At 41.7% G+C, this 22,312-nt stretch overlaps 1 protein-coding gene across 2 annotated transcripts in view; it reads right to left on the reverse strand.

Annotated features, from left to right (window-relative positions):
* Positions 1-3,342: 3,342 nt before the first annotated feature.
* Positions 3,343-22,312, reverse strand: part of efhb (EF-hand domain family, member B) — a 58,157-nt gene continuing 39,187 nt past the window's right edge. The window contains exons 10-14 of one of the 2 annotated variants that reach the window (XM_080209790.1): positions 20,451-20,658; positions 20,205-20,369; positions 15,055-15,236; positions 10,053-10,243; positions 3,343-3,461 (exon numbers count right to left, since the gene is read on the reverse strand). In XM_080209790.1, coding sequence (XP_080065916.1) covers positions 10,082-10,243; positions 15,055-15,236; positions 20,205-20,369; positions 20,451-20,658 — 717 coding nt within the window. In that variant the 3' untranslated portion in view covers positions 3,343-3,461; positions 10,053-10,081. Of the gene's footprint in view, positions 3,462-9,085; positions 10,244-15,054; positions 15,237-20,204; positions 20,370-20,450; positions 20,659-22,312 lie in introns of those variants that run through there. The other variant, XM_080209782.1, reaches the window with a different exon arrangement.

Here is a 22,312-nt window from a genome sequence, read left to right on the forward strand (position 1 = left end):
TGGCTAGGCCAGGATTTATTGCCCATCCCTAGTTGCCCTTGAGAAGGTGGTGGTGACCTGCTTTCTTGAAGGGCTGCAGTCATTGTAGTATAGGTACACCCACTGTGCTGTTAGGAGGGAGTTCCAAGACTTTGATCAAGCAACAGTGAAGGAACGTTTATATAAAGTCAAGATGGTGTGTGATTTGAAGGAGATCTTGTAGGTAGTGGTGTTCCCATCCATTTACTTTCCTTGTCCCCTGTAATAGAGGATGCAGGTTTGCAAGGCACTGTTGAAGGAGCCTGGGTGATTTGCTGCAGATACTGCTCTACTATCTTGTAGCTGGTGCACACAGCTACCATTGTGTATTGCTGGTAGAGGGAGTGAATGTTTAAAATGGTGGATGGGGCGCCAATCATGACTTTTCCTGGATAGTTTTGAGCTTCTTGAACTGTACTCCTCCAGGCAAGTGGAAAATTTTCCATCACATTCCTGACTTGTGCCTTGTAGAGGCCAGGCTTTGGAGAGTGAGGTTCTGCTTTAGCTGGAGTCCTCCTGGCAATTAAAGTGAATTGGCTGAGTGGTCTTAAGGAGAGCAAGTGCGTGAATGTTTGCAAAGGTTGCCCTTTGCAGAAATGAATTTCCCTTATGTCAAGATGCTGGCAGAGTTGAATGAAGAGAATTAAATGAAGATGAAGAGCAAAGATTGGCTGTATGAATTTCGGTGTATGTGTATTAACGAGAGTTCTGGACTTAGCTCAGCATCCTAGGAAAATAATTGAGCCTCTTCTGGTGTCATAGTTCCTGAGACAGTGGAGGCAGCAGTGATCCCTTTGCTATCTCACTCCAGACAGTCTGCATCGCCCTCTTATGGATATTCAGTGTCCAAGATTCTTCCTCTTCAATTCTTGGCTTTTGCCAGAGGGATTTCTGATGATGTGCCTGAAAATCCAGTGCCTTTCTTTTCTGCTGCCAATGTTGGTACTTTAGACTTCCTAGCAAAAAAACTGATGTGGCACTTTGAAAGCTGCAGCAGAATCGTACTTTTTTTAGTTTCCTAACAGAGCTTTCAAATCCTCCTGACACAGCACCTGAGGGCTCCAGGGGGAAATTGCAGCAGATTAGTGTATGAATCAGGCAATATTCCCAACAAAGCATTAAGCTGCCAATGGAAAGGAAGTCCAAGTCCAAACATCCAGGATTCAGTAATTGCTGTAAATGGATTCCTAAGAGCCATCCAACTGTTACAGAAGCTCACCATCTCCAGTGTGTGTATATCAGTACTGTCATCAAGAGGCTGGCCAATATACTCCCACATTTGATGGTCAGTAGTGATCCTCATCATACTATTCCTGGACCTTGTATTTATTTCAGGAGTTTTCAAACTTGCTGTAGTCAATTATCTGACCAATTAGCAACTATCTTCCTTTTGGAGCCAAGATGCAGTCAAGGTCAATGTGAGGTTGAGGTGAATCCAAGATCATTTTTTTGTCCGTGGAAGTTTGGAAAATAGATAACCATCTGTGATCGAGCTGGTTATAAACCCAGTCCTGGCAGATAGGTCTCCAATTTCCCAATGCACCATTAATGATTGACCACTTGTGAGCCTGGCTCACTAATAAAACCAGGAGGGGTTACAGTCATAGAGTCATTGAGGTTTACAGCATGGAAACAAGCCCTTCGGCCCAACTTGTCCTTGCCGCCCTTTTTTTTTAAAACCCCTAAGTTAATCCCAATTGCCCGCATTTGGCCCATATCCCTCTATACACATCTTATCCATGTAACTGTCTAAATGCTTTTTAAAAGACAAAATTGTAGCCGCTTCTATTACTAACTCTGGCAGCTTGTTCCAGACACCCACCACCCTCTGTGTGAAAAAATTGCCCCTCTGGACACTTCTGTATTTCTCCCCTCTCACCTTAAAACTATGCCCTCTAGTTTTAAATTCCCCTTTCTTTGGGAAAACATATTGACTATCTAGCTGATCTGTGCTCCTTATTATTTTATAGACCTCTATAAGATCACCCCTCAGCCTTCTACACTCCAGAGAAAAAAGTCCCTGTCTATCCAGCCTCTCCTTATAACTCAATCCATCAAGTCCTGGTAGCATCCTAGTAAATCTTTTCTGCACTCTTTCTAGTTTAATAATATCCTTTCTATAATAGGGTGACCAGAACTGCACACAGTGTTCCAAGTGTGACCTTACCAATGTCTTGTACAACTTCCTGAGATTAATCCCATTTGGCTTCCTATATCCTTTATGTCAAATGGTGGAATAAGTATTACAATGTCAGTTCTAAGCTGTTTTAATTGCAGTATATTTGCATACAACCAGGGCTAATTCTAAGACCCCTTTCTAAGAGTCATCCAGACTCAAAAGGTTGGGCCTGATTTTACCATCAAGTTGAGCCTGTTTTCGGGCACGAAAACTTGGTAAAGTTGGGCATGAGGCAAGTAGTGCACGCTTCCATGCCAGTTCCCCCTTTACCAAGGCCTGAAAATGATCAAGGCCGCACCCAAAATGGACACGACGGCCATTGAAATGCACTAACATGCATTTAAATTGATTTAACGGGCTGCACGAGCAACCTTACCACCTTTACCAAGACGTTCGCTCATCCAAGGTCAGTGTGAAACAGACATGCCCTTCAAAAGTCCGATTTGGGCACCCTAGCTAGGGAGGAGGCAAGTGCTGAGCACCCGATGGCCCCCTGCTTGAGATTGGTTGGTGGGGGTGGGGGGAGGGGTCCACTGTCACTCTGGCTGAGGTCAGTGAGGGGGGAAGGGGTCCGCTGCCACTCTGGCTGTGATCAGTGAGGGGGGAAAGGGTCCACTGCCACTCTGGCTGTGATCAGTGAGGGGGGAAGGGGTCCGCTGCCACTCTGGCTGTGATCAGTGAGGGGGGAAAGGGTCCACTGTCACTCTGGCTGTGATCAGTGAGGGGGGAAGGGGTCCGCTGCCACTCTGGCTGTGATTAGTGAGGGGGAAGGGTGAGGAGGGGCCCACGATCGGTCTGGATGGCGGGAGGGGGGTGGTGGGTAGGGGGTCAGAATTGTTGTAGGGGTGGGGCAATGTCCGTGAGGTGGGGGAGGCATTATCCAGCTCAGGAGAGATGTTGCAGGGGAGCAGTATTCTTTCTACGCACGCGCAGGTGGAGGTGCCGATCTCAGCTGCAGGGTTTCGGACACGTTAAGCCCCACTCACAGTCTTCTGCAGTGTGATTCAGAATTGCTGATATTTTTGCAGGCAGAGTGCATATGGGGGCACCTCAGAACGGGTCTAAAAGTCAGGTCTGAAACACTCCCAGTTTCAAATCCATCCAGAACTTGGAATCAAAATGGTAAAATAGGACCCATTAACTCTGTCTTCTCTCCACAGATGCTGTCAGACTTGCTGAGATTTTCCAGCATTTTTTGTTTTTGTTTCAGATTCCAGCATCCACAGTAATTTACTTTTCTCTCGAAGTCTTTGGCTCTGTCAATCTACAACAAAAAACTTAGGTAAGTAGAATGTCTTAAGGTGAAACAGTGTGAAGTCAATATGGTCAAAAAATATATAGCTAGGTGTAGATTTCTTACTAATAAAAAGGAATATCGTAAACATGGTATTGGAACATCCAGCAGGTCAGGTACCTCACTAATGTAAATAAAATACATTTTCCTGAAATATAATCAATCTGGCATCGAACTAGACACCAGAAACGACAACAGCAAATCCAGCTCTGTCAATTGTGCAAAGTCCCCTTTACAAACATCTGGGGGCTTGTGCCAAAACACATTACAAAACATTAGTCCCACAGACTAATCAAGAAACAGGCTGACACAGTCATAGTCACAGAATCATAACTTGTAGATAATGTCCCAGACACCAACATCAACATTCCTGCGTATGTCCTGTCCCACTTGCAGGACAGACCCAGCAGAGGTGGCAGCACAGTGGCATACAGTGGGAAGCGCGATGCCCTGAGAGTCCATCACATTGACTCTGGACCCCATGAAATCTCATGGCACCTGATCAAACATGGAAAAGGAAACCTCCTTCTGCCTACTACATACCGTCACCCCCTCAGCTAATGAATCAGTACTCTTCCATGTTGAACACCACCTGGAGGTTGCACTAAGGGTGCCAAGTGTGCAGAATGTGCTCCAATTCTTGATCTCATTATGCTTGAGGCACATATCACTATATTAACTTTTCAGTTGATTGAGTTGATTGCCCTATGTGGACCTTACCCCTCCCCATCATAACTTCTATTGCACAGTGAAATATGGACTGGGAAGAAGAAGGTCGGCAACCTACCATGGTCTGGAATGTAGAGCCTTGCCTTTGAAACCCCCTTGAAAGTAATGTGCCCTTTTGATACCGCTTTCAGGGGGTTGGTGGTTGGTGGTCTCAGTAAGCAGCCATTGTAATTAGTATGCATGATATTAAAATGATAGTTTGGACATTATGCTGCCATTAAAGTCAGGAGTGGATGGTCAGAACTGTTTCCCACAAACATAAAACTAATTTTTTGGATCTCGCAATAGTCTCCAATCCCATCATGACACCCCTATGGGTAGGAGTGAAAAATCCTAGCCTGTATATGGCAGTACAGCAGAAACAGGCCTAAGTACCATGGCAATTTTGAATTTAAATTTTATTAAAATTATCTTGGTGGCAAATTGTATATCTTCGAGCCATTTCAGAATATTTTAAGAAATGCAGTTAAAATACAGAATCAGCAGTTAATTGTTGGTGGAATAAACTATTTGTTTTAATTGAAGCATCCTTTATTTTGTTACAATAATAATTAACTTTGTGATAAGGCTTTTTAAAACTGCATTCATATGAATATAATGCATATTCAATTGGGGATAACTGAGGTAATTACATGGTAGATCTCCAGCTTTAAAGTGTCATTAGCACAAATTGTTTGACGGTATTTAAATATTTGAAATATTCAGCAAACAATTTGTATATTCCTCATCCTATATATGACAATGTTAATAAAAGTAGAATGCATTCTATTAACATCTAAATTGTCTGCAGTAACAGTGTGATACATTTAAGGCGTCCATTATTAAGCAGCTTACGTTGAAGATCAATGTAAAAGAAATACCTCTGAGATGAATTTGCCTAAATTCTATTGAGAACAGATTAATTTATAACAGAGGCAGTTTTTAGCAACCGTTAATCAAAATGTATTTACTTTACTATTGGAAGGAAAGCAAGTAGTACATGCCATATAACTCTGCTGGGAAGAAATTACTGAAAATTAAACAATTAGTACAACTAAGCATTTTGAAATCAAGTTTTTATTTAACATATAGAAAAATATTGTTTTCCTATAGTTTTATTAATGAATATGACCTCTTAATTTTCTATTTTGCATTGCACACAGTTGATTTTTAATTTGGTGCCCCAAGAATAATTTCAAAGATAATAATTACTTTTATAACCTTTTAATATAAGTGGAACTGACAATTAACTTTGAGGCTAAAGAACATGCTTGATAACTTGTCTCGATTGTCACTGCCAGATGTTTGCAATTTTTTCGGATGATTGTATATCTTATCTCAGCTGGGAAGGAGTTATTGAAAATTAAACTCGAGGAAATTGAGGAAGAATAGGTAAAGAAATTGAATTGGAAAGGATTGACGACAAGGAATAATAATAGGTGATGGTCAATCGTGCATGGAAACCAAAATCGATGACCTTCTGAGTGAGGATGTTGCCTCTAGGGAGGAGGCCTCAATGGTGATTATTTGAGAACGCGGCAAAGGCTGGAAAAATGGCCAGAGGTGGGGGCACAGGCCCCCACTAATAGTGGGATAAAAGGCCCCAGAGCATAGGCTCTGTCTCTTTAGGTTAAGTTTTTTGCTGTGAAATGAATGTGACTTGAGGAATTACTCTGTCATTTTTGGTGCAATTTTGCATGGTTTTCTTTTGGAATATTTTATCTTGCTATCTTTGTCTGAAGACATGGCAACATGGTGCACAGTGGTCAGGACTTCTGCTTCACAGCTCCAGGGTCCCGGGTTCAATTCCAGCCTTGGGTGACTGTGCAGCGTTTGCACGTTCTCCCCTTGTTTGCATGGATTTCCTCCAGGTGCTGCGTTTTCCTTGCACAGTCCAAAGATGTAGAGGTTAGGTGGATTGGTCATGGTAAATTTCCGCTTAGTGTCTAAAGATGGGTAGGTTAGATAGATTAGCCATGGGGAATATGGCAGGTTATGGGGATAGGGCATGTGTAAAATACTCTGTCAGAGAGTAGGTGCAGACTTGATTGCATGGTTTTCTTTTGGAATATTTTATCTTGCTATCTTTGTCTGAAGACATGGCAACATGGTGCACAGTGGTCAGGACTTCTGCTTCACAGCTCCAGGGTCCCGGGTTCAATTCCAGCCTTGGGTGACTGTGCAGCGTTTGCACGTTCTCCCCTTGTTTGCATGGATTTCCTCCAGGTGCTGCGTTTTCCTTGCACAGTCCAAAGATGTAGAGGTTAGGTATCTTTGGACTGTGCAAGGAAAACGCAGCACCTGGAGGAAATCCATGCAAACAAGGGGAGAACGTGCAAACGCTGCACAGTCACCCAAGGCTGGAATTGAACCCGGGACCCTGGAGCTGTGAAGCAGAAGTCCTGACCACTGTGCACCATGTTGCCATGTCTTCAGACAAAGATAGCAAGATAAAATATTCCAAAAGAAAACCATGCAAAATTGCACCAAAAATGACAGAGTAATTCCTCAAGTCACATTCATTTCACAGCAAAAAACTTAACCTAAAGAGACAGAGCCTATGCTCTGGGGCCTTTTATCCCACTATTAGTGGGGGCCTGTGCCCCCACCTCTGGCCATTTTTCCAGCCTTTGCCGCGTTCTCAAATAATCACCATTGAGGCCTCCTCCCTAGAGGCAACATCCTCACTCAGAAGGTCATCGATTTTGGTTTCCATGCACCATTGACCACCACCTATTATTATTCCTTGTCGTCAATCCTTTCCAATTCAATTTCTTTACCTATTATTCCTCAATTTCCTCGAGTTTAATTTTCAATAACTCCTTCCCAGCTGAGATAAGATATACAATCATCCGAAAAAAATGCAAACATCTGGCAGTGACAATCGAGACAAGTTATCAAGCATGTTCTTTAGCCTCAAAGTTAATTGTCAGTTCCACTTATATTAAAAAGTTATAAAAGTAATTATTATCTTTGAAATTATTCTTGGGGCATTCGATGATTCCATGATTTTAGCAGAGTGCATCTCAGGTGCATTAGACGCTGCCTTATGCTTTTCTGATCATGGGTTTATATACTAAGGTGGTAGGACATCCTACGAGAAGGAAGAAAGATCCAGGAGGGAGAGAAGGCCAGGGAATGCAGACATTGTCCTAGGAAGCGACCTCTGGGAGGAAAGTCACTGGCACAGATAATGCATGGTCAGCAGAAAGTGCAGGAGATACCACTACACTACAGCTAGACTGTAACAGGCAATACCTCAAATTGTTCAGGTCCACTCCCGAAAGAGGCTCCGCCTCGCCAGGGACACTGTCACCACTATTTGCTAGAAGATTGGACCAGATCAGTAAGTGGGTGCACAAGGAATAGGGCAGATCTTCACCTGAGTGAGATATAGGCTGAGTAGATTTGGGAATTTGGAACAAAGTGGGAATTCAGTGCAGAGAGGTTAGAGCTGCTCTTTAGTTTTTTGCTTTTTGAACTTTTCCATCCTTCAGAAAGTGGGTGTTGCTGTGCTGCAGGAGGAGAAACTGGTTATTTGGTGACCATTTCAGCTGCTGTGTGGTAGCAGCAGAAGGACGACCATGAAGTGACAAGAAAATGGTAAGTTGAATGGTCGGTAAATGTTCAGCGTAAGAGGCATTGTGTGAAAAACTTGTGCTTGGACAAAATGAAAGTTAGGGCCTAATATAGTATGGTGAAACAAGTAATGGAAAATAGAACAGAATTAATATAAGATACATAAATAGAGTGCACCCTAAGGCTTAATACGATGCACAACCTGGTGGTTATTTAATAAAATATACAAAAAGCACCATAAATAAGTAAATAATTTAGTTAAGTAATTATTTAAGACACATTAGGGATGGCAGGAAAGGTGATGTGTCAGGTTGCAGTATGTGGGCACTCCTGAATATGGGCGCTCCAGGGCAAACAAGGAGTGTCTGCGCTTTGAGGAGTTTTGACTCAGACCACTCGACCATTCAATCCTGCTCCGTCATTCATAATGATCATTACTGAACATCAAATTCAATACCCAGTTCCTGCCTTCCTCCCACACCCCTTAATCCCCACAGCCCCAAGAGCTATATCTAATTCCTTCTTGAAATCACACACTTTGGCCTCAACTACATTGTGTGGTAGTGAATTCCACACATTCACCACCACGCTCTGGGTGAAGAGATTTCTCCTCACCTCAGTTCTAAAAGGTTTACCCCTTTTCCTCAAACAATGACCCCTAGTTCTGGACACCCCCCCACTCAACCATTGGGAACATTCTTTCTGAATCTACTCTGTCTAATCCTGTCAGAAACTATGAGATTCCCTCTCACACTTCTAAACTCCAATAAATACAATCTTAACCAACTTAGTCTCTCCTCATATGACAGGAGAAATTTCTTTTCTCAGAGGCTAATGAGTCCACGAAATTCTTTACCATAGAGGGCGGTAGAGGTTGAGTCATTAAGTAGGTTCAAGGCTGAGATAGACGGATCTGTAATCAGTGATGGAATGATGCTTGTGGGGATAATGTTGGAGAAAGTGAAGTTGGCCACTATTGTATCAGATCGGTCATGATATCACTGAATGGCAGAGCCGACTAGATGGGCTGAATGACCTGCTTCTGCTCCTACGTCTCATGGTCTTTTGGTGATTGCCTTCACCTGCATGGGTGGCCACTTTATGCCAGTAGCAGAGTGCCCACTGGACTTGCCCATCCAACTTCTGTGCTCGCCAGGCGCTAAGGCCATTAGCACCGCACGTATTTCTTTTTTGATCCTGTGAAGAATGCTCCCAAAGCCTTTGCCAGAACCTATGGTAGCCTTCAGGGTGCTGCCTTCAGAGTTTTTAAAGTGACCGCCAGGTCCCCATCAGACCCAATGCCCAACTTGTTTCCTACCCGCGCCGCCTTCTTCCAGCCTATACAAAGATGCATTACAAGTTGGGCAAGCATTAATTGGCCACCCAGTGTGAAATTGTGTTGACAATGGAATCTCGCTTGGGAACAGATTCTACATCTGCTGCCAGGCCTGCTAACTTTGTGTGCCTGACAAACACAAAGTTCAAGCCATTAATTTTTTAACAACTGTTACATTTGCTAACGAGTATTGATTCAGTGAAAAGTCCCTAATTGTCACTAAAATTTATTGTCACAGGTAGCTTGATATGCATACAATGGTGCTGAATTTCCATGGGGTTTTTCCCAGTTGTTCACTGTTTACTCAATTCCTTAGCGGTATAAATAGATTTTCCGCCAAAGTTATAGCAGACAATACAATGACACATGTGAGATGTGCACACTTAGTACCATGAAGAGAAAGCATATTTTCAAATTTATTTGGTAAAAGAGCAAGTTCGATTTGAAATACTGAGCAGTGAATTCTGAGGTGAAATGTGGATTTTTGACAACTATTGTTGAAATCTCGGAAAATTGCAAACAATTTTTTAAGTAAAAACTCAGACAACAGAAACAAGGACATAGTTATTAACATTTTATGCAAATATCCATACTTGCTTTTCAGAATTGAAGCAAAACTGATCATAAAGCTAATGACAAAGCATTAAAATGTTTATATGATCCTTAAACAAGGCACACAAAAATTGACAGATCCAAATGATTCATGCTGTTCAATTACAGTAAAAAGGCTGCATTGAGTGTGATGTTCCAAACACTGAGATAAGATGATATACTCATTAAGAAAGTTCAGTAGCATATTTGTGTCAAAGTAATAACATGTCAAGAAGTGATGATATAAGTGCACCTCATTCTTTAGTCTAAAATTATCATCATACTTTAAGGCAGCCCTTTTGACTTATGCACACAATCACAAAGTTCCGTGCTTTAATAAAAAATACCTGAAATTGTATGAAAAATTTATAATTGCTCAACAAGTTAGAGTCTGTGCTGTCTGAATTTCGTCCAGAACATCACGGAAAGTCTCCACACTAACTTCTCCCTTTGGATGTTTTGTGGCAGCTTGCTTCCAGACCTCCTCAAATGTATCATGGGACATGTTCACTCCAACCTTGCAAAATAGTTTCTTAATCTGAACAAATGTAAATGAAAATAGGAAACTTCAGTGTCAATATAATTTTAAGTCCATATTTTAGCTCAAATTGACATGAGTATAAATTGAATGATCTATAAAAATGACAACTATTATTAGGAATATTGGAAATGGCAGGTACTTTGTGTCCAACATTCAGATGAGAAGAAAAATACTAATTGATAGTCATGCTAGATTATGACCTTCATTCAACAAAATAATTAGGACACACTACAATTTATCTTTTTTTTAGGTAGAAATCCCAGTTGTGTTAGTCAAACTATTCAAGAAATCAGCATCCTATAGCAACGAAGGAGCTTCTAATGATTAAGAAGCTGCATTGGGTAAATACTGCACTTGGCTAAAGTCTGAATAAACTGCAAGTCCAGTGAACTTGATTTCAATATAAAGAATATTATTGAAATGTTCTTCACTGAAAGCTCAATTATAAGAGCTCAAAGGTGATACATAGGGGGCAATTCCCCCAAAAATGTTCTAAATGCTGAATTCACGGGAAAATTGGTGTAAATCATGATTGTTTTTTCAATGGGACTTCAGACTCGAATCTCCCACATTCTGTGTAATGCAGTGGCCACAACTGTGAATATTATTAAAAGCTCTGGAGGCGGGGCCTATTCCCATCCAAGTCTGACAGTTCCGGAACTCTGCGTGTGCGCAGTGGCCCCAGACTGTCAGCCTGCAGTTTGCTGGCCAGCTCAATTGCTGGGTTTTCTCAGTAGGTTTTTGCAAGCTTGCTATAGCAATGTCCCAAAGTTAGCCTGTTGTAAATGGGGCAGCAACTTGTCAACTTGACAGACCTATTTGCCAAGACACTGTTAATGAAGCGTTTGCCTGGCCTCCTAGCTGAGAGAAAGGGCCACATGAAAAAGAGTAAGACATTAGACCCTACAGCCTGTACCACCTTTATCAGTATATGGCTGATATGAATCTCAACTCTATCCACATAACTTTGATCCATAAGCCTTCACACCCCCCAAAAAAAACTTACTTTGTTACCCAACAATCTCAGTTTTGAAAATTTTAATAGCCCTTTCTGAGGGGGAATTTTCCTGATTTCCACTACCCTTTATATGAAGAGGTGTTCCCTAATTTCAACACTAACTTTGAAACTGTGCCCCTGTTCTGAATTCTTCCACCAGAGAAAATAGTGAGGTCGAAATAAATTTGACAGCCACACGTGTCATGAAAATTTGGCTACTGTATTGACTATGAGTGCAGTAAAGAGATAAGAACATAAGAAATAGGTAGAATAGGCCCATCGAGGTTGCTCCACCATTAAGTAAAATCTTAGCTAATTTTCTGCCTCAATTCCAGATTCCTGTTACACTCCATATACTTTGATTCCCTGACAGATCAAAAATCTATCCATCTCACAGTCTTTTATTTATTTACTCAATGATGGAGCATCGCTGGTATAGACAATTCCATAGAGTCATAATTCTCTTAGTGAAGAAATCTCTCTGTATCTCAATTCTAAATGATAATAATAATGTTAGTATTTTACTGAAGAAACATATTTGTAGGCCAAGGGCTGAATTGTAATGTAACTTACATTTCCTATTATTACTTCTCCAGCCTTATTTTCCAGTGGTCCAATGTCTATTTTTGCCTCTCTCTTACCTTTTACATGTTGAAAAAAACTCTTCCTATCTTCTTATTTATTACTAACTAGCTTACTCTCATATTTCATCTTCCCCACATCCCCGCTTCCCCCCTCCATTGCTTTTTTAGTCGTCCTCTGCTCACTTTTAAAGGCTTCCCAGCCCTCTGGCTTCCCACTAATCCTTGCCACTTTGTATGCTTTCTCTTTTGCTTTTATAAGAACATAAGAACATAAGAAATAGGAGCAGGAGTAGGCCATCTCGCCCTTCGAGCCTGCCCCGCCATTCAATAAGATCATGGCTGATCTGTCGTGGCTCAGTTCCACATTCCCGCCCTCTCCCCATAACCCTTAATCCCCTCTCTTATCAAAAGCCCATCAACCTGCGTCTTAAAAATATTTAGCGAGGTAGCCTCCACCACTTCAATGGGCAGAGAATTCCAGAGATTCACCACCCTTTGAGTGAAGAAGTTCCTCCTCAACTCCGTTCTAAACCGCCCCCCCTTTATCCTGAGGCTGTGCCCCCTAGTCCTACTGTCCTTTCTGAGCAGGAAGAGTCTCTCCACCTCTATCCTATCCATCCCATTCATCATCTTATACGTCTCAATGAGATCTCCCCTCATTCTTCTAAACTCTAACGAGTACAAGCCTAGTTTATTCAGCCTCTCCTCATAGCTCAACCCCCTCAACTCCGGTATCAGCCTAGTAAACCTCCTCTGCACTCCCTCCAAGGCCAAAATATCCTTGCGTAAGTACGGCGCCCAAAACTGCACACAGTACTCCAGCTGCGGCCTCACCAATGCCCTATACAGCCGCAGCAAGACCTCCCTACTTTTATATTCAATCCCCCTCACTATGAAGGCCAGCATCCCATTCGCCTTCCTGACCACCTGCTGCACCTGCAAACTGGGTTTTTGCGACTCATGCACAAGGACCCCAAGGTCCCTCTGCACCGTCGCCTGCTGCAGTTTTTCGCCACGTAAGTAATAATCCTTCCTACCATTATTCCTACCAAAGTGGACCACCTCGCACTTGCCAACATTAAATTCCATTTGCCATTTCCTGGCCCATTCGCCCAGCCTATCTAGATCCTTCTGTAGACTCTCCACACCCTCCGCACAATTTGCCGTTCCACCAATCTTGGTGTCATCAGCAAATTTCGACACCACACACTCGGTTCCCTCCTCCAGATCATCTATATAAATGGTAAATAGCTGAGGCCCCAGCACCGACCCCTGGGGCACTCCACTAGTCACCATCCGCCAATCCGAATAGCACCCATTGACCCCCACTCTCTGCCTCCTATTTGACAACCAATCCTCTATCCACGCTAACATCCTACCCCCAACTCCATGTCCCTCGACCTTCTGCAATAACCTCTTGTGAGGCACCTTGTCAAACGCCTTCTGAAAATCAAGAAACACCACATCCACCGGCTCTCCTCTATCCACCGCCCTAGACACATCCTCATAGAACTCCAGTAAATTTGTAAATTTATGCTGTCCTTGACTTCCTTCGTCTGCCATGGATGCTTCATCCTCCCCTTAGCATGTTTCCTCCTCCTTGGGATGAAGTTCTGTTGTGCCTCCTGAATAACCCCCAAAAACTCCTGCCTTTGCTGTTCCACAGTCTTCCCTGCTAGGCTCCCTTTCCAATCAACTCTGACCAGCTCCTCCCTCATGTGTTTGTAATTACCTTTATTTAATTGTAATACTGTTACATTTGGTTCCAGCTTCGCCCTCTCAAACTGCAAGGTAAAGTCTATCATATTGTGGTCACTGCTCCCTGTGAGTTCCTTCACCTTAAGTTCCCTAATTAAGTCTGCCTCATTACAAATCACTAATCCAGAATTGTCTGTTCCCTAGTAGGCTCTGTCACAAGCTGCTCCAAAAAATTATCTCTTAGACACTCCACAAATTTCTTTTCATGGAATCTAATATCTACCTTTCCCCACAAAGTCCAAAAGACGTGCTGGTTAGGTGCATTGGCCGTGTTAAATTCTCCCTCAGTGTACCTGAACAGGCGCCAGTGTTGCAACTAGGCAATTTTCACAGTAACTTCATTGCAGTGTTAAAGTAAACCAACTTGTGACACTAATAATTGAACTTGCTTTGTGTGTGGCGGTGACAACAAGTTCTGAAATTGGATAGGTTACATAAGTGTTTATCTAAACTTAGTACAAACATCAGCTCTTCTTTTTTGGGGAGCTTCAAGCTTTTTGACATGCTACCACTGAGAACTAAGGCTCTAGGATCAATTTTAGTGCATGCTTTGGTATTCTTTTGATCAGGGTAGGCTTTAAGGTTTTCTTGTTATTACATAGGATGGTATCTAAATACAGCGTCCCTGCAATTTCTCGTAAGAAATGTCATGTTTAATCATTCATTTGTATTTAGTTGTGCTTATGATCAAGTAATCAAGTATATCAATTACTATAATGGTGTTCTGCTTAAATGTAGTCAATGTAACGTAAGACAGAAATTTCACACCATGTGAGTCTATGTCTATCCTTACTTGACAAGTTAAATACAACACATGGCCATAGTTCTGTGCAGAGTGCTGTGAAATCAGTCATGGTTGAGGGGATCCGTGTATGGAACCATTAATCTCCCAAGCAATTGTCACTTATCAGTATGCTTCACTTGGAAGGCCCTATTGCATGAAGTAAAACAGCTTTAGTCTCAACCTCCTGCCCTAAGTCTTAAATTGTTTTAGACTTCTAACTTCAAAAACAGCTAGTGAGATTTTGCAAGTTCAGGCAAGTCATGTGGGTTACAGATAGTGTGACATGAACCCAAGATCCCGGTTGAAGCAATCCTCATGTGTGCAGAACTTGGCTGTCAGTCTCTGCTCAGCAACTCTGCACTTAGAACTCAGCACCCAGAGCCCAGAGCCCCAAAGCATAGAACCCCAGAATAAGCTGACTGTTTCCACTGCTTTTACTAGGTATTGCAACTGTGACAACATCCTTGTACTCAGAGTGGTCTGTAGCTAGTCAGAACCACAGGTTCCTTATAAATCAGCTCTCCTAACCCCTCTGACAATTGTAATTAGTTAAGTCTTGCAATTAAAGTTATAGAGAACCCAGATTTTAGATTCTGATTAATGCAGAAAATGATTTAAAAATTCCATTGTGAGAATTTTGTTCTTGTCTTTGGCTAGGGAAGTTAAATCTTTGCCAATGACTTACCTCTTCTTTGGACCTGCCTATAAACATGTCCTTCTCATAAACATTCCTCTGGGCAAAAATGGAAGGGTTTAGCAACGCAGAAGCAGTTGCTTCATCACCATAGTTAATTGTATCGCTGATACGTCGAAAACGTGGGGCTGCCAAGTCAGTACGTATAGTAGGTACGCCACAGGTTGGATAATCTGTTCAGAATAAAATAAAGCCAAGATCATTTTAAACATAACTTATTTTTAAATAATGGAAAGATATTTTTTAAACTCAAAATATATTGTGATTCATTTCTGCATTATATAAAAATTGCATGTTAATTTATGGCCAGGATTCTCCCAAAAGAATTCTCAGTGCCGAATTTATATAAAACCTGGAGTAAATGTTTTTTTAAGCGTGATTTTCAAAATGAATCTCCCACACTCGGCACACCACAGGGTACCCTAGCACGAATCACGATAAAAATCTGGCGGTGCAGCCTAATCCCATTAAAGAGGCCGGCAGCATAACGCTGAGCGAGCCACTGCACACGTGCCAATCTATCATAACGGAGATTGACGCAGGTGCAGTTGCCTGGCACTGCTGACCTCCCAATCGCTGGGAAGAGGCTAGAGGGCCTCTAGACTTCAGTCCTGGGCCTACTAATGAGATTAAAATTTGAATCTAAATATTTTAAACAGCTCCACACCAATTTCCAGCGCGGAGCTGACAATGCTGGAAATCTGGTGGCCGGAGATGCGCAGAGGCTGGGGCGCCCAGTGAGGAGCCCGCTAAATGGCCTCAGCTTATGTCTCCCCGTGCAGTAGGCTGGGAGAGTCACTCCCCATATCTTTCAGATACAATGTTTTAAACTGTTATAGGTTGTTACAGTGCTAAATTTTTTTAAAACCAAAAACTTTAACAGAACCAAAATACTGAGGATGCTGTAAATTTGGAGAAAAAACAGAAAATGCTGGATATATTCTGCAGTAGTTTTGAAGACAGGTCATTGATCTGAAACATTATTAACTCTGTTTCTCTCCCCACAGATGCTGTCAGACCTAATGAGTATTTCCAGCATTTCCAGTTTTTGTTTAGGCAAAATACTTTCATCCATTGAAATGGTGAGGCAGTTCACACTAAAAGTTGAAAAGTGAATTATTCATAACTAGAATTATTATATGGGCTTGTCTTTCAAAGAACTGGAAAAGAACAAATCATAATTATAATTTCTAAATTTTATAAAATTATTCTTTTGGAAAAAAACACTCTATTTTCTTAATTTTCACTAGACAGTTTTATGGGATAAATTTCCACTTCAGCATTCACAGTGTTGAATCTCACACTCTGGGAGGATATATCAGAAATCTAGATGTACAGCCCCACAATTTCTCACTCATGAAAAATAATGGATGGGGTCTATTCTCTCGGGGAAGTGGAGGTTAATGATGAAACTTTATAATGATTTTTATGGGCATGAAAAATTTGGATCTCGCAAAGTTTGCCAATTAGACACAAGAATTGCAGACCAAGGACAGAGTTTAAAGTAAGCATGTCAAAAGAAAATAGATCATTAAAAATCTGCAAGAAGGGAAAGTGTAGTGGTGTTATCAATAGGCTAATAATCCAGAGCCTGAGGGCATGATCTGGAGATCGGGTTCAAATCCCACCATAGCAGATGGTGAAATTTGAATTCAATAAAAATCTGGGATTAAAAAGTCTAATGATGACCATGAAATTTTGTCGACTGTCGTTAAAAAAAGGCCCATCTGGTTCATTAATGTCCTTTAGAGAAAGAAATCTGCCATTCGTGCCTGGTCTGCAATATATGTGACTCCAGATCCAGATTTCAAATACCCTCCAAAATGGAGGGCAGTCAGGGGTGGAAAATAAATGCTGGCCCAGCCAGTGACACCCACATCCAGTAAATGAATTAAAACAAAGATGAAAGGACTGTGGAATAAATTGCCAGTGGGCGTGCTGGAATGGAATGCCACAGTGTCGAGAAGGGACTGTCTGAATTTCTGTTAGAGGAAGGTTGAATGGTTATTAATTCCAGAATTACAGTCAGGAAGCTTATAGATATCTTGGAAGAAGAAGCAAGTTGGATCAATGTACCTGGAATTTTCATGGGAATTCATTTCCTGCAGAGGAGAGATTGATGGAAATGCTTCTTGCTAATTGCATTCTCAACTTCCTTTTTCAATTAAATGTTCTTGTCTTGTTTCCTTTTCTGACAGTTATATTCAGCAATAGAATCTGTATTTTATTCAATCTTCTGAATGCTTTCTATGTTTATTTACATTCCAAAAGCTCATCTCAAAATTAGCAAAGTACTGGCTGCACATTGCACTGTATGATGGTTGCGAATTGGGTTCCTCCTATTCAGCAACCTTATCACAAAACCCAAAAACAGGAATTTCAGCACTGTAACAGCTGAACAATTAAACAGGGCCTTGATGAGGCCACACCTAGAATATTGTGTGCAGTTTTGGCCTCCTTTTCTGAGGAAGGGTGTTCTTGCTCTCGAGGGAGTACAGCAAAGGTTTACCAGGCTGATTCTGGGGATGGCGGGACTGAAGTATGAGGAGAGATTGACTATGTTGGGATTGTTTTTGTTGTTCAAACAAGGCGGCACAGTAGCACAGTGGTTAGCACTGCTGTTTCACAGCTCCGGAGACCTGGGATCAATTCTCAGCTCGGGTCACTGCCTTTGCGGAGTTTGCACAGTCTCCTCGTGACTGGGTTTCTCCGGGTGCTGCGGTTTCCTCCCACAGTCCAAAAATGTGCAGGTTAGGTTGTTTGGCCATGCTAAAATTACCCCTTAGTGTCCTGAGAGGCATACGTTAGAGGGAATAGTGGGTAAAATATATAGGGCCTGGGTGTGATTGTGGTCGGCGCAGAATTGATGGGCCGAATGGCCTCTTTCTATACTGTAGGGTTTCTCGGATTCTATGAGTAAGGGGGAATCTCATAAAGACTTTTAAAATTCTAACAGGACTAAACAGCGTAGATGCAGGAAGGCTGTTCCCAATGGTAAGAGTGTCCAGAATCAGGTGTCACAGGATTCGGGGTAGACCATTTAGGATGGAGATGAGGAGACAAAGAGTGGTGAATCTGTGGAATTCATTACCACAGGAAGTAGTTGATGCCAAAACATTGAATATATTCAAGAGGAAGCTAGATATAGCATTGGGATAAATGGGGTCAAAGATTATGGGGAGAAAGCAGGACTAGGCTATTGAGTTAAACAATCAGTCATGATCGTGATGAATGGCAGAGCAGGCTCAAAGGGCTGAATGGCCTCTTCCTGCTCCTATCTTCTATGTCTATGTTTCTGTTTGCCATGTCTGGCTTTACATCAGAGCTAACTACCTTAATCCTCTTCCTGACACTTTGCTTTTAGTATTTTTCTTCAAGAGTTAAACTAATTTCTTCCTAAATGGAGTAACCAATTCCATTTCATTAGACACTTTGGCCCTGATTTTGCCAGCATGTCCACCCTGATTCCGGGGCGAGTGAGGCTCCCAGAATGGCATTCTTTGTTGGCCTTGGGCACGATCTTACGAGCCTTGGGCGTGTGTGTCGATAAAATTCCGGCCTTTGTGACGATAAATTCTTACGGCGTAGAAGTAATAATACTTAGGTCATCCCTCTCCAATGATGCATGAGGCCCAATATCAGGTGCGCCCCAAGCTTTCCCTGTGCCAAGTTTACACGCCTTGGCACAGAAAAGAGAGTATTCAATTACTAAGAACTTGGGGAAAATTCTGCATGTAATGGAACTGCAGAAAGTTAAATCACTAACTGGTCACCACCAAAAGGTGTTCACCACAGAAGAAATTAGTTATATATCATAAAACAAAGCTTACTAGAGGTGAACTTCCAAAAGGTGAACTGTGTCACATTCATGCTCTTGAAGATTTTGATATGGGGAAATATTAACCTGGGGCTTTCTGGATTTGCAGAACCATTGGAATATTGAGTGGTGGAAAATCTGGTTTCATCTACTGCAGCATTTGGAAATTGGAATGCAGACTTTAAGACAAAAGTCTTGGCAGACGATTGCAGCAGCAGACTGAGGAATAATCGGATGAGTTAGGACCAGTGCTTAGCTCACTCATTTAGCCCCAGTAAAAAGGAAGATGCTTTAGTCAACTGGCAATAAGGTTTTTTTTTATTTATTAGTGTCACATGTTAGTTTGCGTATGGCTGCATTGAAGTTACTGTGGAAATCCCCTAGTCACCACCCTCCAGTGCCTGTTTAAGTACACTGAGGGAGAATTTAGCATGGCCAATGCACCTAACTAGCATGTCTCCCCTTTCCTAATAGGGCTAGCATCATCAGTGTTAAAAGATATGATAAAACCATCTACCCCATTTTGCAGTCGATTCTGCCTGTTAATGGAGGCAAAGCAGTAAACATCAATCCCATTTTAAGCAAAACACTATCATGACACCCTCTATCAAATTATTTCTAGGGGTGCTATCTTAACGGCCATTCACGCCACACACCCACTGCAGCAAGGTTGGAGAATTTGGCGCCCAGCCAAATCTCCTTTCACTGTAGCAGGATTGGAAAATCCATTCCAGCGCAGGAGTATTTCTGTTAGTTGTGGATTATCTGTTTAATTATATGCAGGTCATGACATTAACCAAGGATTTACTTCTATCCCTATTATCAGACACACATTGAAATGTAGCAGTTGGGTTAGAAATGTAGGCTGGTAATGTGTAGCTCTGTAAATAAATGTTTGTAAGTGTAAAGATTTGCTCTAGCTGTATCCTTCATCATATGGTTTTCTGGAATATAACAATCTTAATTGAATTATACATGGAATATCTAATACTTGGTTCATTTTTAACTACATAAATCAAAATTTGGATTTAAAGGGGTAGAAATTCATTTCAGGAGATAACACAAAATAGCTGGTATCGGTTCAGTTATCCCTTAAACGCAGTACCTGATATTTAATTCCACTGACTCCAATTCAACTGAATTTCAGGCGCTGCATATTACAAGTTGCCAATCCAATACTGCCCGTTTTGTGCATCATCCAAGATAAATTTCAATCCCAAATTATAGATAATACAAATTCACCATATGCTCCAGATAAAAACACAGAACTCTTTATTTTTAAAAAAATTGCAAGATAAATCCAAAGTGGACTTAGCACACTTACCATCTGGTGAATAACTCCCTACGACTCCATTGATCAATGAAGAGGTTTTCCAGTAGTGACCGTTAGACCTATCTTCTTCTTTAGTTATAGTTCTGAGTGTTTTAGCTGAGCTTCCAATATCCAATGGCACAATGTCTTCTGGCGCTACTAGCCTGTTACCGTTGTCTGTTGGAGAAGTAGCTTTTGTTTAATAAAAGGGAATAAGGTTGTTAAAAAAAATCTTCAGCTAGCACCAACATCTTGTACCTTCTGTAAGAATCTTTTGTTCTATCTCTCCTAAAGGCATTTTGTCTTTCCAATTCAGAAAATTTGCAAACTCCAAGAAGTTAATTGTGCCATCACCTTCAGTATCACAGTATTCAATTAACTGGTCAATCAATTTGGGGTCTACTTTCAAGTTAAACTGCATACAGACATCGCACAGTTCTTCTCTGTCGATTTTTCCATCACCATTCTGGAAAGAAACAATCAAATCAGAACAAAAAAAATCAATGCACAACTTTTTATTAACAAGGATACGATTGTAATTTTACAAAATACAATACAATACAAATTACTTGGATTATTGAGCCCATTACCGAGCCACATTAATATTAAGACATGTGCTATGATATTGTAAGCTTCATGCATGATCCAGGGGTGAATTACTAAAAATAAATGTGAATAACAAATCCTGCTCATTTTCATTTAATTTTATCTTATTGTATTCCTGACTATCAGAAACACATTTAACAAATAGGTTATCCCTCGGAGTACTGAAAGATCCCCTACAAAAATGGGGGTCGACTTATATACTGAATATAAAAGTGAATCGCCAGCATGGATATGGGTGGTGGACATTTTGAAATGTCATCAGCATCCAATATAAAGATTGGGTGTGTCTTGATTCCCCGTGCATCTTCGCAACACAGCTCATTTTGCCCGCCCTTGTGCCTGGTTATAATGTGCCAATAAGTAAAACATACGTTTGGGTGTGGGGTGAAAAATTGAGGCTTATTATGAATGTGAGTACAGCATTTCACGGCTGAAAAGGGGATATAAGGGTATATGCAAAAGCATGATTTATAACCTGCTTGGACTTTAAACTGGTGTTGTGGGATTTCTTTGTGTTGTCTCATACGCCAGGTCGACTTATACACTGCGATTTATGGTAACAGGAATTGAAGTACATACTTGCCATGGTATTCCAATCATTGTTTTAATGGGCAAGAAATCCAGATGGGGTTAGTTAAGCTCCTAGGGCATGGATGACATATAGAAAAGAATCCAAACAGGTACTCATGGTAGGTGAAGCCCAGAAATTTGTGCAATTATCAATTGTCCGTTAGCTTTTTCTGTTTTCAGTTTGGGGATAAAAAGCTGTTCTGACTTATTGCAGCAGCCATCTACTCAGCTGTGAACTGAATTGGGAAGCAATTGATAAGTAAAACAGTAGTTAACTACCAAAGTACCAAAGTGGCTGTAGAATTTCTTGCTGCGGATTAATGAAAGGTGGTTTACAAACCAGGAGCTGCAAACCCCCAGTTGCAAGGATTCTCCCCCTCCTCAACACACAAGGACACAAGAAATAGAAGCAGGGGTAGCCTGCTATGCCAGGGACAAGGGAAGGTGACTGAAAGCAGGTAGCACATTCAGTCATCACAGTCCTGCATGTGACTGACTTGTGTGTGAGGCACAGGGAGATGAGCCTGTACAGGCAATTGCACCTGCCACATCATGAGATGGCATCCTCCTGCCACCCTCAGGAAAGAATGTTTCCCTCCTCTCCCTCAAGAGTGCCAGGGTTCCAGGTCCCATGTGCCATTTCAGGTCCCTGTGGTGCAGTGACAGGCTTTGGTACAAAGTGTCTCCCTTAGGGCAATCAGCAACCTCTGGAATGTGGCTGCCATGAGTGTCTGAAACCTGTTTTTGCTCCTACCCCACTAGCTTTAATTGGACAGGAAACCCTGTCTACATGTCAACTATGGATTCACCATCCAAAACACAGTCAAGGTCCCACCAGAGGCGAATTTCTGATATAACAGTGGGCCTTCCTCCTGTTTCCAATCTCCAGCCAAGGTGTGCAATTGTGTTACATTATATATTCAAAGGGAGTCTTGCCATTGGGA

This window comes from Carcharhinus amblyrhynchos, chromosome 2 (genome assembly GCF_965287045.1).
Source record: "Carcharhinus amblyrhynchos chromosome 2, sCarAmb.v2.hapA, whole genome shotgun sequence".
Lineage (NCBI taxonomy): Eukaryota > Metazoa > Chordata > Chondrichthyes > Carcharhiniformes > Carcharhinidae > Carcharhinus > Carcharhinus amblyrhynchos.